The 14867-nt window shown below is 39.4% G+C and overlaps 1 protein-coding gene across 1 annotated transcript in view; it reads left to right on the top strand.

Moving 5' to 3' along the window:
* pls3 (plastin 3 (T isoform)) overlaps nucleotides 1-14867 on the top strand; it is a 93569-nt gene that overhangs the window by 69761 nt on the left and 8941 nt on the right. Inside the window, exons 8-14 of the mRNA XM_052020764.1 lie at nucleotides 2163-2305; nucleotides 5497-5592; nucleotides 7988-8183; nucleotides 10824-10902; nucleotides 11603-11717; nucleotides 11810-11943; nucleotides 12325-12448. Coding sequence (XP_051876724.1) covers nucleotides 2163-2305; nucleotides 5497-5592; nucleotides 7988-8183; nucleotides 10824-10902; nucleotides 11603-11717; nucleotides 11810-11943; nucleotides 12325-12448 — 887 coding nt within the window. The remainder of the gene's footprint in view (nucleotides 1-2162; nucleotides 2306-5496; nucleotides 5593-7987; nucleotides 8184-10823; nucleotides 10903-11602; nucleotides 11718-11809; nucleotides 11944-12324; nucleotides 12449-14867) is intronic.

The following is a 14867-nucleotide window of genomic DNA, read 5'->3' on the forward strand; positions in this document are numbered from 1 at the left end:
TTTGTTTTATTTCATATTTCCAGCATCTGTAGCTTAACTACTTGATTTTTAGCTTTTTGAAACTTGAACCATGTTTTCCTTGGGCTGAAAAATCCTTTATCGAAAAGCTAACATTGTGAATAAAAATAAACTCAAATGAAAACCAGGGTTGCAAATACCTGGTCTTTTGCAATTATTTTGAAACAAGTCTGTGGATTCTTACACCAACTGCATTTGTTATGGCTTGAATGTAGTAAAACCTTTCGGGGATCTTTTTGCAGGAGGATTTAAAAAAAACTTGGCACCGGACCATATCATGAGACTTTAGGACGGTTTGCTAAGTCCTTAGTCAAGCAGGTCAATTTTAAGGAGCAGATTAAGGAGGATAAAGAATCATTTACTGTGGGTATCTCTGAACTTAAGGTCTTGACAGTCGAATCATGGCTTCCAAGGATGGACTAATTAAAATTAGGGTTGCTCAGGAGACGAGCATTCAATGCATGGGCCTTGACTGGTTCTGCATTTGCCATTCAGAAGTAAACCAATACCACTGTGCCCGTCATTGAGAGTATTCGTGACTTTGGATAGACACAAGGTGGGTAAGAAGAGGCCAGGGTTAGAGGGGCATACCGATCCGAGAGCTGCAGGTCTGCAGCAAAAGTAAAACAATGCAGTTGCTTGAATTCTGAAAAAGCAACAAAATGCTGGAAATAGGTATTGGACAGCAGCTGTGGACAGAGATCTCATTACCATCATCAGGGAGGAGGTACAGGAGCCTGAAGACCCACACTCAACATTTCAGGAACAGCTTCTTCCCCTCTGCCATCAGATTTCTGAATGGTCCATGAACACTACCTTGTTATTCCTCTTGTGCACCATTTTATTTATTTTTTGGTAACAGTAATTTTTATGTCTTGCACTGCACTGCTGCTGAAACACAACAAATTTCATGACATATGTCAGTGATAATAAATCTGATTCTGATTCAGAGAATTGGGAGTTGATGCTTCAGGTCAGTGACCTGAAACTGGCAAAAGTCAGAAATTGCAAGTTTAAGATACAGAGAAAGTAGAGAAAGAACTAATGGGAAGGTTTGTCATTGGGTAGAAGATGAAAAAGATTAAATAATCAGACTTCTTATCTCAGCCTTTTACTGCTGTGGAATTTGAGGTGGCTTTAGATTCTCAATCAATAGTTAAGAATGTTAGAAGTGAATTGCTCAAATTGAAATGGTGATATTCAAACTTGCCCCTGCCAAGCACTCCCTGCAAAGACTGTTTTGTTCTTGGGACTTCTCAGTCTTCATATACAAAAGACAGTGCCAGGTGCCTCTACTCTGAATGATGAATTCAGGTTCAGACTTTTCAGAAAACAGTTTCGTAAACATTTTCGGTGCTCTAGAATTTACTCTTCAGAAGAACGTATACCCTCAGTACAGGTTACTAAGGCCTCAAGGTGCAGAAGTGCAATATGTTTGTACTTGAGGATAACTAAGGATATTTTGCAAACTGGTTATCTGGGAGATAACCATCCCTAATGGCTGCATTACCAGCCCACTGTAGAAACCCTCTCAATGAGCAAGATTGAAGTTGGATGGATTCTTTAAAGAGAGAGTGATCTGCCCTGCCAAGTTGTTGCTTAAGCTATTGAGCATGAGAACATCTTTTTCTCATGCTTGTCTGTTTAGACTAATTTGATTTTTAAAAAAAATGGAATGCTAGAATAATCTTGTTATGTGACAAGATCTGATGTTTTACCTGTGCTAAAGACCTGGAACTTTTGCATTGTTGTGCTGCTCTCATACTGGCTTCATTGATGTGTCCATCCAAGATCATGGATCCTCCTTGTGGTGGGCACTGCAGTATTGGTTTACTCTGTATTATGAAGTCTGGTTCAGCAGTCAAGAAACACCCAAGCTTATGACATGGATGCTTCGACTGTGAATTCTGGCCTCTTGAGCATCCTTGATTTTAATTAATCCATCAATGACAAAGAGGGATGAATGTAAATCAGAAAGGCTTTGGTCTCTCTTGTGGTAAAGCTCTGGTGCATCAAAGTAGGATATTATTCTACTGTGACAATGAGTTAATTTGCATGTTAATTTTTGGCACTGCTGTGAGAAAAAAATGAATAATGAATATCGAAGAGTGAGACAGTAGATTAAATGGAATCTGTTTCCACAGCACTGGTTGCTTTGCTCCGTGATGGTGAGAGTCTGGAGGACTTGATGAAGTTGTCTCCAGAAGAACTGCTGTTACGATGGGCTAATTACCATTTGGAGAATGCAGGCTACCAGAAGATCAACAACTTCCACTCAGATATCAAGGTACTTGTACATGCAAAATGATATATAAGCAAAAATAGTTTCTGCTACTGATTAGAGAAAATGATTCCATTCTGAGTGTAGTTTAATGAGATTGGAATTCACATTAATTTTGAACCTTAGAGTACAATTGCCTGGAAATTGGATCGCATAACTGGTTTTCTCAGTGCTTGTAATTGAAAATAAGTTTAAGTCGAGTACATTGCTTTACATCATTTCTGGGTTGAGTCATTGTTGTCAGGAAGTTGCGCCATGTGCTTCCTACTCCTGAGTCACTTTGCAATCCTGATGTGATTTCTGTATCAGGGCCACGTTGGACAGTGTTATTCCCTTGTACATCCCTTTTGCCATGCTGCAAGGGATCTTGAACCATGTTGTTCTGGGGGCTTCTGTTGTTGGGCACTCCCAGGACAACGTGATCTGATTCCCACAGCAATGCCACAGGAGATCTAAAGGTTCCCGTGATTTTTTTTTCCTTTTTGTATCCCCTTTACCCTCCACCCATTGCTATTAATCTGATCCTCCCCAACACATCCTGACTTTGGCCTCCATCCCTAATATTAAGACCTCCTCCCCATGTTAAACCATGCTGACCTTCTCTGATTTTTCTGTCACTCCCTTCTTTCCCAAATGACAAGCCAAAACCCCACCATCACCCTTCCCCATACCACCCCTCCCCACCTCCCAAATGACACAGACGACCAGCTCCCTGGGATTTCCACCAGTCCCCCAGTCTCCACCATATTAGTGTTATCCCATTTTTTTTCCTGTTTTTCTTTCCCTATCACCCTCGAGCAAGAACGCAGATTCCCAATGATGGTAGGTACATCCAAGGCAACATCAAGTAACACATGACCAAGACATTGCAAACTTTAGGGCACATAGGAACTTTTAGCCAAGAATTTCTGAGTAAAATGATGTTCACTCAAGTACAGGTACTCTAAATTTACCTGAAGTAATTATTTAAGGAGCAAAGAACAAACTGCCGGATGATCTCAGAGGGTCAGGTAGCATCTGTGGAGGCAGAGGGATGGTTGACATTTTGGGTCAAGACCCTGCATCAGGATGTTCATCCCTCTACTTCCACAGATGCTACCTGACCCACTGAGATCCTCCAGCAGTTTGTTTTTTGCTCTAGATTACAGCACCTGTAATCTCTTGTCTCTCTAATTAGTTAAAGAGCTGATTGATATTCAAAGGCATTACTTCTCATAGAGTGTAGTGAATTTCTGGAATTCTCTACCCTGGAGGGATGTGGAGGCTGGGTTGGGGGTATTTAAAGAGGAAGTAGATATATTTTTGAGAGATCAGGGGATGGATAGCTATGGAGAACTGACACAGAAAAGATGAGTCCTGGGGCAAATCAGCCATGGTCGCATTGAGGGGATGAGTGGCCAACTCCTATTTTTGTTAGTGATCGATATTCTTGTTGCAGGCAGAAATTGTTCAAGTACTCAGATATAGGCATTTAGGCACTTGACTGTTCGTGCACTTAAACTGTGGTCAGAGGCTGGGTAATTTTCAGGAAGTAACTTCCTGATTCAGGAGGATGTTGGAAGACTCTCACTTACCTGAATGTGTGCAACTTCAACAACACTCATACTTGACATCATCCAGGCTAGAGTAGTCTGTAAGATTGATTGCTTAAACATTTACTCCATCCACCAATAGCACAGTGTCTGCAATGTGTATCATCTGAAAGATGCAATGCATCAACTCAGGGCTCCTATAACAGCATCTCAAATGCTAGGACATTCCTCAACCAGATGGATAAGTGCCATGGATGAAGTGGAAAACCATTAGGTACAAGTTGATCTCTGGGTCCAACACTGTCCCAGGTTGGGCATGCATTGCTGTTCATTTATCATTAGTGAGTCAAAATCCTCGAACTCCTGACTTAAGTGCACCACTGGAGTACCTTTAGTGTGGTTTGCTAATGCCTCAGTGAAGTAGTGCAGCAATTCAAGAAGATGGCTCAAAGCCAAATAGAAATGAAAATTACTTCACTAGCAACACTTGCCTTCCATGAATGAACTGAATGTGACATAATTAAAATGTGTAAGCTGTTTGTTTTTTGTTTCATCGTGTATCTTATTAAGACAGCACCAAGTCCTCAAATTTACGGCTTTTTCCTCCTGATCAGTATCTCTTTTATAAAAATCTGTGCCATCATGTACATAAGCTCTTACCAATTCTTCAAGGACACTGATAACAATCGTTTTGTGGGTTTTTGATCATATGGAGAAATTCTTCCCACTGATGAGGGGACTGGTAACCAGAGGAAAAGATTTAAGATGATTCTTAAAACAAATTATTTTCCTTCTGATTCACTTACCACTTAAATCCCTGTCTTCTGGTGACCAGACCTACTGCCCCAGAAAATTTATTGCTGTCTATCTCTCTCTGCCCATAACACAGCCCAGGTTCTCTCTCTTGATCTGCGTTTTTTGCCTTCACTGTTTTTCTGAGCAGATATCAATATATGCCGCCTTTGCTGTTGTATACCAGTGATTTAGAAACAGGAATGTCTAAACACTGATTTTTGTACAAATCTCAGCAGGGATATCTTTGATTAAGTAACAATGCAAGTACTGCCATCTTGTGGTCTTGTGATGCTGTGATTCGTGGGGCATTGGTTGAAATGTTTTCTCAAGGCTCCTTATCACAGGAAGCAAAGGATTCATATGAACTGCAATCTCCTTCTAGAATAACTTTTGCCTACAGTTTCTCCCTTCATTCCCAGAAAAATTGTGACCCGTTTAGCTTGAATTGAGAGGAGTTATCCTTGGCTGAGTGGCATCACTCTCACTTGAGTGTGGGGGTTGCAAGTTGGCCCCTCTCTTCAGTCTTGGGCTTGATATTTAGGTTGCTATTTAAATATGGCACTGAGGGAGTCTTTTGGTAGAGGTCTTTTAACTGAGACTTTCTCTGCCCATGTAATTATTAATGTATCCGTTATCTGGTCATTAACTATTAGGACATTGACTATATGGTTCTGGGACCTAGCTCTGCAAAAATTGGCTAATGCATTATCTACATTCAAAAGTACTATATTAGCTGTGAGAACTTGGCAACATGATCGGTGCACATCCTGTGCAAATTCTTTTTGGTTATTAAGTAATAAATAGACTTGGTTTTAAAACTTGAGTAGATTTGCTATTTTAGTTCTTATGACTGTATTTGTTTGCATTCAGGATTCAAGGGCCTATTATCACCTCCTGAATCAGATTGCACCAAAAGGCAATAAAGAAGGTGAACCACGTATTGACATCAATATGTGGGGCTTTAATGTAAGTACAGTGTGTTTTTTCAATAATGGACAAAACAGAGCAAATATTCTTCTTAAAGAATTGATACCTTTTATAAAAACTGATTACAGCCTTCAGACAAATAACAACATAAATAACAAAATTGTTTATTCAAATATACTGTGCCTATAAACATGTAATATGTGATCTGGTGATCTGACTTTTTTCCTTGAAGCGCAGTACATAAAACTTAAATGTTTTCTGACACCATAGAAAGGTTGCTTGACTAATTAAGCAGTATCCTTTGTTCAGATGATAGTATTGGCTTTTAAACTGTTGAATTCATTTTACTTGAAGTGAAAATACAACAATTTTTTTTAAATCCTTTTGATTGCTGTTTAAAATCTAAAAGATATGTTTTTGATTACTATTGTGTTCCTTGCTGAGTAACATTTCCTTTTAAAGGGAGTTGCTGTACTGAGGGGAAATAAGGAGAGTTGCCTGTGACCAGTAAGGTAGCCTTGGATGTCAGTCATTTTAAAATGGGATAGTTCTGTTACCTAGGAAGCAGCTGAGAGCATGCTGGTTTAAAACTCTTTGAATATGCGAAATTCAGGTGACTATTGATTAGCACTCAGAAACTGGCTTTGAGTTGATAGTTGGGAATTCTTACAGATGCACATGAGAATGCTAATAAAATAGCTTCAGGTTGAGCAAGCATTCATCAAATGGGTCAGCAGAGAAATAGGAGCATGCCATAATAGTGACGATGATGCTGTGCTGTTGATCATGTTAATGTTACTAGATTCAGAGCCTTACTTGCATTGCTACTGCTCCCACACAGTCTTAATGTAAATTTTACATTCCCTTGCTGCCTGTTCTTTTTTCCACCAGAAAGTGCTGAGAAAGTTGAAGAAAGCACTTCTGATTAGGAACGGACTGAGGAGATGCATGAGCATTCAGGATGTTTTAATAAGAATTGGTTAGGAAGTATAATTCTAATGCAACTTAAAACTTAGTTGGTGACATGGGTGCTGCTTTCCCCATCTATATGAAACACCTCAGACTTAGTGCAGTTTGCTTTGGTATGCAGCATATACATGTGCATGAAGTGATTTTTAATTGTAGTCCTTATGAGCCAGAAGAAGCAGGAGAATGTCAAATATTCCCACACCAAGGAATCCTTCAGTCTCCCCTCTTCATTTCAGCTTCCCTTCCTTTGTTCTCTTCCTGCCTCATAAGCCCTACACCTTTTCTCTCTGTCTCCCTCCATCCAATCATCCATCCCACCCCTGAATGTCTGGGCATTGAACTATCCTGACATTAAATTCAGCATGATCTCTGCATTTGTGGCCTTATTGATTTCCAGATCTAAACGTGTAAAGCAGCTTGTATCAACACAGGAAGTAAATATTTGAAACTAGATGCCCAGTGCATGCACGTGAATGCCAATTGTATATTTTTTTGATAGAAATGGTTCTGATAAAAATAAGAATTTAAAAGCTAAATATACTGGAAATTTGAGATAAAAACAGAAAATGCTGGAAATGCTCAGCAGACTCAGCAGTGTCTGTGAAAAGAGAAGTAAGGTTAAGGTTTTTGATATTAAAGGTAGGTAATCATTGGAAGTAATGAAATTCCTGCACTGCAAGTGGAGCTAGGAGATGGCAGTCTCACAGTGGTCAGCCTTGTGTCACTATTTTGACATTCTGATGTTTGGCAGCTGGGTAGTATGAGGGAACCAAATAACTACACATGACTTCTCCCCGAGGTGTTAAATCACATGGTATTCTATATGTTACTCTGCCACAAAAACCCATTTTGTTCATGATAAAGAAATCTGATCTAGACTATGTGACTGTGCACATTTGGCTCATAATTGAAATGACCCAGCAGACCACTCATTTATACCAAAATCCTTCTGACCAAACTATTGGGCGAAAAAGTCTTTCCCTATATCGCATCCCTCTAATCAATCCCATAAAACCCTCATCTTACTCACCCTGCTGCAACATAATCTGTCTTTTTTTTCTATCTCGGGTTTAGGGTTCTCTTGGGAGAAGTAGAGAATTATGGAGGAGGTGGTGGGGCCATTTAGTAGCCAGGGTAGAAGTAACTGGAGTGATGTCAAGTGTTGAAGGGGGTGTTGATAAGTGGAAAGAGAAGGAGATGGTGATATAATGGGGTAGAACAGAAGTTGGAAGCAAAACTGAAAGGAAATAAAACTGCAGTTTTCCATGTCCTTGGTAATCTCTTAAATAGTTCTATCTAAATCTATTCAATGGAGATAAGCACCTCCAAGTTATTGCAACATTCTAAATCTTAGGCAGAAATCACTATTTGTGCTTCAAAATTCAGTCATGGTAAATTACAATGAAAAATAGTCAGCAGGAAACCAGGTCTATGATCACTCATGTAATTGTCTTAAACCTTGCAGGAGAAAGATAACCTTAAGCGAGCTGAATACATGCTACAAGAGGCAGACAAACTGGGCTGCAGACAGTTTGTCACCCCAGCAGATGTTGTCCAAGGGAACCCAAAACTGAATTTAGCATTTGTAGCTAATCTGTTCAACAAGTATCCAGCACTTGAAAAACCTGTGAACCAAGACATTGATTGGAGTTTGCTGGAAGGTAAAGTGACAAATGACTCTGTGTTTCTGGGAAACGGTTTGAACCTGGTGTTCACTTCATTGTTGAGACCTTTTGGAGCAGAATGATTTGAAACTGTTGAGACACACAAGGCTGTAAGACATGGGTGCAGAATTAGGCCGTTTGGCTCATTGAGTCTGCTCTGCCATTCGATCATGGCTGATTTATTTTTCCCCTCAACCCCATTCTCCTGCCTTCTCTCCGTAACCCTTACTAATCAAGTACTTATCAACCTCTGCTTTAAATTTACCCAATGACTTGGCCTCCACGACTGTCTGTGGCGATGTGTTCCACACATTCACCACCCTCTGGCTAAAGAAATTCCTCCTCATCTCAGTTCTAAAGGGACGTCCTTCTATCCCGAGACTGCGCCCTCTGGTCCTAGACTCTAACACTACTGGAAAGATCCTCTCTACATTCATTCTATCCAGGCCTTTCAATATTTGGTAGGTTTGAATGAGATTCCCCCCGCCCCCCCATCCTTCTGAACTCCAGAAAATACAGGCCCAGAATCATCAAACACTTCTCATATGTTAACCCTTTCATACCTGAGATCATTCTCATAAACCTTCTCTGGACCATCTCCAATACCAGCACATCCTTCCTTAGAAATGGGGCCCAAACTGCTCACAGTACTCCAAATGTTTTAGATAATTAGTTATTTTGGTGCATCAACATGATGGGATCTGCAGGAGAGGGCACAGTTAATTTCAATGCAACTCATCGAGTGGGAAATGGACCAGGTTTAGATGGACTGCTTATTTCGCACCCAGCTAGCTTTATTTTCCAGTGGGGTCAGTGGGCCTAAATCAGGCAGGATCTAAATGGGGGGGGGGGGGGACAATTTAATTTCGCACCAGTCAGATTAACTTAATAATAGCTCCAGGCTTTCTAACTTTTATCGGCAAGAAGGACAGCAACTATGCCATGGGGAAATCATCACCCAAATCGTGTTGCTGTTCTAGAGTCATACAGCACAGAAATGGGTCATGGATACAGCATAGAAACAGGTCCTTGAGCCCACTGAGTCTGTTCTGACCATCAACCACCTATTTACTCTAATCTTGCATTAATCTCATTCTTCCTACATTCTAACAACTCCCCAGATTCTACCAATCACTTACACATTTGGAGCAATTTACTGTGGCCTATTCGGAAATGGGAGGGAACCTGAGCACCTGGAGGAAACATACAGTCACAGGGAGAATGTGCAAACTCCACACAGATAGCACCTGAGGTCAGGATTGAACCTGGGGTCTCTGGTGCTGTGAGGCAGCATCTCTACTAGCTGTGCCACTGTGCTGCTGATATCGACACCCACCATTAAGGACCTATCTATACTATTCCCACTAACAATCCAATTATTTTGACTAAAGTCTATGAATAACCTGCCCAACATTGATTATAAAAGTGCAGTCTCTCCACTAGTTGATGTTTCAAGTCCAAAGCCCTCCACCATCTCTGCTGAGCAACTGGTGATGAGTAGCTAAATATATTTCACCACCTTCTTGGGAACAAAAATAAAATTTTGAATTGTGTTGTGGAAAATTGTCAAAAGTGTATGCTAAAAGTTGAAACATTGGGTGTGTCATGAAGTTGACTTGTATGTAGGAGGAAAAAAAATTACCAGTAATCATAAGAAGCTATATATAAAAAAAATAGAAGTAGGTCTAGGCCATTTGGACCGTTCTCACTATTCAATGAGATCATGGTTGACGTTTTACCTCAGTGCCACTTTCCTGGCCTGATTACCTTAATATTCAAAAATCCCTCAAGAACTGAGCATCCACAACCTATTTAAATAGAGAATTCCAGAACTTTGCTATGCTAAGAGTAAAGAAATTCCTTTTGCTTGGGACTGTGACCCCTGGTTCCAGAGAGCTCTGCTAGGAGAAATATTCCTGCATTCAGGCCCTGGAGAAATTTTGTATGTATCTCATTCTTCTAAAATCGAGAACATTAGCCTAGTCTGCTTAACCTCTCCTTGTTATCACAAAATCACCATTCCAGGAATCAATCTGGAGAAACTCCAACATGTTCTCTCCATTTCAAGTATATCCCAAGAGAACAAACTTTGTATACAATATTCTGAGTGCACCCCCACCAGAGTCCCACGTAATTGCACATGTTAGAATTTGTTCTTTCCTTATTTTATCTAAAAGTTTTGATTTCGATGTGGACTGGAATATTCTGCAACATGTTCCGAGTACAAAATCTGTATTTCTTTTAGTAATGGTAAAGCCAAACATTTCTTGCTGGGTAATTTTGGTCTGAAGCCAGAAATTTGCCACTTCCACTGGCAGCAGCAACCATGACTTCACTTGGTTAATTTCCACACACAACAAATGCAAGATTGGCCCTAGAGGTGATTCCATTTCAGCAGATGAACATCAAGACTCCAATTACAGAAAACCCTTGAGAAATAAAATAGGAGGTCCGCTAGTTAGAATCTCCAGAACTCAATCATAATTTTTCAAGACATACATTTTCATTAAGCGTTCCACTAATGACTTGAAGAGGAGGGATGAGTTCCTTATGTGCTAAATTTTACTCAAATTGGAATAATGAATTACCCTGCAACGTTTTTCTTTGATAACCTACTTACATTTTGTTACACATTAGGTGAAACCCGTGAAGAAAGAACCTTCCGCAACTGGATGAATTCTCAAGGAGTAAATCCAGCAGTGAACCATCTTTACAGGTAAATGGTATAATGTTCGTCCAAGATATACAAAGTCAGAAGTGTGACTTATTTAATTTTGATTTAATATTTGAGTTGAACTTCCAATTACAGGTGTCAGTATTAGAGTGATTTGGAAGTGACCCTAAAATCAGACTGATGAACATCTACTCTAATCTACTCTTTTTAAATTCTACTCTAATCCCATAAATATTGTGTAGGTCAGAGCTCTACAAATAGTAGTAGTATTAAAAGACAATATAAGGAAAAAAAAACTGGAAATGCCTCATGACATCAGGCAGCATCTGTGGAAAGAAGAACATAGTTAACAAATCACTAACTTTTCATCAGAACCAGGAAAGGATAGAAATTGAACATGTTTTAAGTTGTAGATGTTAATTTCTAACCTTTTTTAGTTCTGATGAAAAGTTATTGATTGGAAACATTTAACTCCTGTTTTGCTCTCTTTCCAAAGATGCTGCCTAACGTTCTGAGCATTTTCTGTTTTCATTTAAAATTTCCAGCATCTGCAGTTATTTTGCTCTGTTGATAACATTATAGGAGGGTTTTTCTGGGCTGTTTAATGGGATTTTTTTCCACAATACAGGAACATTTAGAATTACCCAGTGAGTTTGGATATCCATGAGGAAGGCTACAGTTATGGTTGACTTTTACGCCTACTGACTCCTGAAATATTTTGTGGATTTTGTTCCTGTTACAGTGACTTAGTTGATGCTCTCGTGATATTACAGTTGTATGAAAAGATCAAGGTCCCAGTTGACTGGAACAAAGTGAACAAGCCACCATATCCTAAACTAGGTGCGAATATGAAAAAGGTAGATCAGTTTCTGTTCTAAGAGCATTGAAGAAGACTTGCCAGTACTCATCAGGTTAATTTTACTAAAAAAAAACTGTTCTTTTAATTTAGCTAGAAAACTGTAATTATGCAGTGGAGTTGGGAAAGAATCGAGCAAAGTTCTCCTTGGTGGGCATTGATGGAAAAAATTTGAATGATGGAAACTCGACGCTAACTTTAGCCTTGGTCTGGCAACTAATGAGAAGGTACTAACACTGTTCTAAAATGCTGTTAAAAGGGCTCTTAATTTCATTGTTACATTCTAGTTTGGCACAGCTTGCTGTACACAACTTGACTGCCATGTTTCCTACATTGCAACAGTGACTGCACTTTACTGTAAAATGCTTTAGGACCTTCGAAAAGGACGTGAGAAATGTTCCATAATTGCATGTCTTTGTATTGTTTCACTGATTTATTGATGCCCATTTTGAGTGGCAATATTTAAACATATTGTCATTAGATTTTCAGTTACTTTCGTTTCAGTCTCGCTTCATGCAAGCAGCTTGCTAATTGGGAAATCCAGCATCTTGCATTTAGAGTTAAACCATTGCCATAGCAGTTCTAAAATTGCAATTATATATTGAAAGGTATACATTGAACGTTCTTGAAGAATTGGGTGATGGTGAGAAAGTCAACGATGATATCATTATCAGTTGGGTAAATAAGACATTGAAAGATGCAGGCAAATCGTCAACAGTCCAAAGTTTTAAGGTAAGCATTTTTTTTGTTGTCACTGCTGTATCTTTCTATATACCTTGACCAAGCTGAGAGAGCAAGCAGGTGACTTTCTCATAAATGCTTCTCATCAAGTGCCTGGGGGATATGAGTTAATCTTCTTCTCGCAATTATTTCCACATCTGGCACTTGTAATGTACAAATATATCTGAAGGCATTTCACAAGATCATTACCAAACAAAATTTAACACCAGACCATATAAGTTGGTCTTGGGGCAAATGTCAAAAATTTGGTCAAATGTGATGGGATTTAAGTGGAGTTCAGGTCAAGAAGAGATTGTCACAATTAGTAAGGCACTTTTTACTGTGGGATTTTAGTACTGTGACTTTAGTGAGGATTTGTTTGACTATATTGAGATTGCATGGTACTTTGCTGTAATGCAGCAATCAAATTGGTTTGTGCAACCGAAATCATCAGGTAATTTATAACCTCAGTTGTTGGATAGCAGAGTCATTGAGGTTGGCTTGCCCTGAAGAGCTGTGTGAGCAAGATATTACGTGGTCTTTGGATTCCTTCAGACAAAACTTCACACAAAGTCATGAATGGAAGAAAATATATTTGATAAACGATAATGATTTTAACAACTACTACATTCTACCTCTCTGAAATTCTTGGTTTCTTCTGTCTACCATCTCCACCGCCTTTGTTTTATCCTGTCACTCCTTCTGTTGATCCTCTTTTCAAGCCTGCCTTGGACTTTTGCAACTGTTTGAACTTTTCCAATTCTTGTGCAAGTTCTATTTTAATCACTTCATTGGCAGACTTGCCTTCAGATGCATAGTTCTAAACTACGGAATTCCCTTCCTAAATCCCTCAGCCTCTCTGCCTTTTTCTTCTTTGAAAATACTCCTTTGAAACCTATCTCTTTGGTGAAGCTTTGTCCATTTATTTTTTTTATCTTATGTGGTTGGCTGTCAGATTCAATCTTACTGATAACATTTTACTATATTAAAGGGGTGATTTATCAGTTCTGCTTGTTACATTCAGTAGCCATATATGTATTAACATTTAAAAAGATGGCAGTGAACTATAGAGCAATAATTATTTTCCCTTGAATATCTATATGGTTTTCTTTTGAAACCTGACTTTGGTTACAACATTTTGCCTTTAATCTCTGTCTTTTGTCCATCACTTTGAACCTGTAACCTTTGTGTTTTGAACCTCAGCCCACATAAACAGCTAGCAAACCTCTCAGTATCTTGTACACCTCTGTCAAACTTAGCTTCAGTGAAAACCCCATTTTCTCTGGGTCAACTTTGAAGCTGAAATCCTTCAATTTGGGTACTATACCAATGAATTTTATCCTTCAGCAAAGACTGAAACTAGAAACACCTCCAGTTTTATGAAGATACAGCCGTAACCCCTCCACTCTTGTATTTTGTACCTTTTCTTTCTGAACCCCAGGACTCCATACACTTCAGTAATCATCATCTCAATGTGCCCTGCTGCCTTTGTACAGTTCGACTCTTTTTGCATGCCCTTAAGAAACCTGCCCATTCTGCCGGGCTTTCTATGTACTTTTAAAGTCTTACTGCCCTCTTGTTTTGCTTTTAAGTAATCCTGCACACCCAAAACAAATTATTTAAAACAAACAAGCCATGGTCCCAGCACTAGCCCTGAGAGGGACATTAGTGTCTGCTATCCCCAGTCTGAAAAGCATCAGATTACCACTGTAACTTTTTGCCTATCCTTGAGCCATTTTTTAATACTGCCACTGATCACTTAACTCAGCTTCATTTGGTAAATAATAGCTGAGAAGGGATTCCAAATTGTTGCCTTTTTATAACAAGAGGATTTGAATACAGGAATAAAGAAATCTTGATGTAATCATAAGTTCTCTGGTGAAGCCGTGTTTAAAATATTGTGTACAAGTCAGGCTTCTTTCCTTTCAAAGAAACAATATGCTTAGTGTGAAGCAAATTTCATCAGATTGATTCTTGAGATGGGAAATGTGGGAAAAGGGAGTCAGACATACACAGCATTCTAAATGTGGCCTCACCAGGGCCCTTTAATTCTTTATTCATAGAACATAGAAACAGAAAACCTACAGCACAATTCAGGCCCTTCAGCCCACAAAGCTGTGCCGAACATGTCCCTACCTTAGAAATTACTAGGCTTACCCATAGCCCTCTATTTTTCTCAGCTCCATGTACGTCTCCAAAAGTCTCTTAAAAGACCTTATCGTATCTGGTTCTACACCGTTGCCGGCAGCCCATTCCATGCACTCACCACTCTGAGTAAAAAAAAACTTACCCCTGACATTCCCTCTATACATACTCCCCAGCACCTTAAACCTATGTCCTCTTGTGGCCACCATTTCAGCCCTGGGGAAAAGCCTCTGTCTATCTACCTGATCAATGCCTCTCATCATCTTATATACCTCTATCAGGTCCC

This window comes from Pristis pectinata, chromosome 8 (assembly GCF_009764475.1).
Source record: "Pristis pectinata isolate sPriPec2 chromosome 8, sPriPec2.1.pri, whole genome shotgun sequence".
NCBI classification, from domain to species: domain Eukaryota; kingdom Metazoa; phylum Chordata; class Chondrichthyes; order Rhinopristiformes; family Pristidae; genus Pristis; species Pristis pectinata.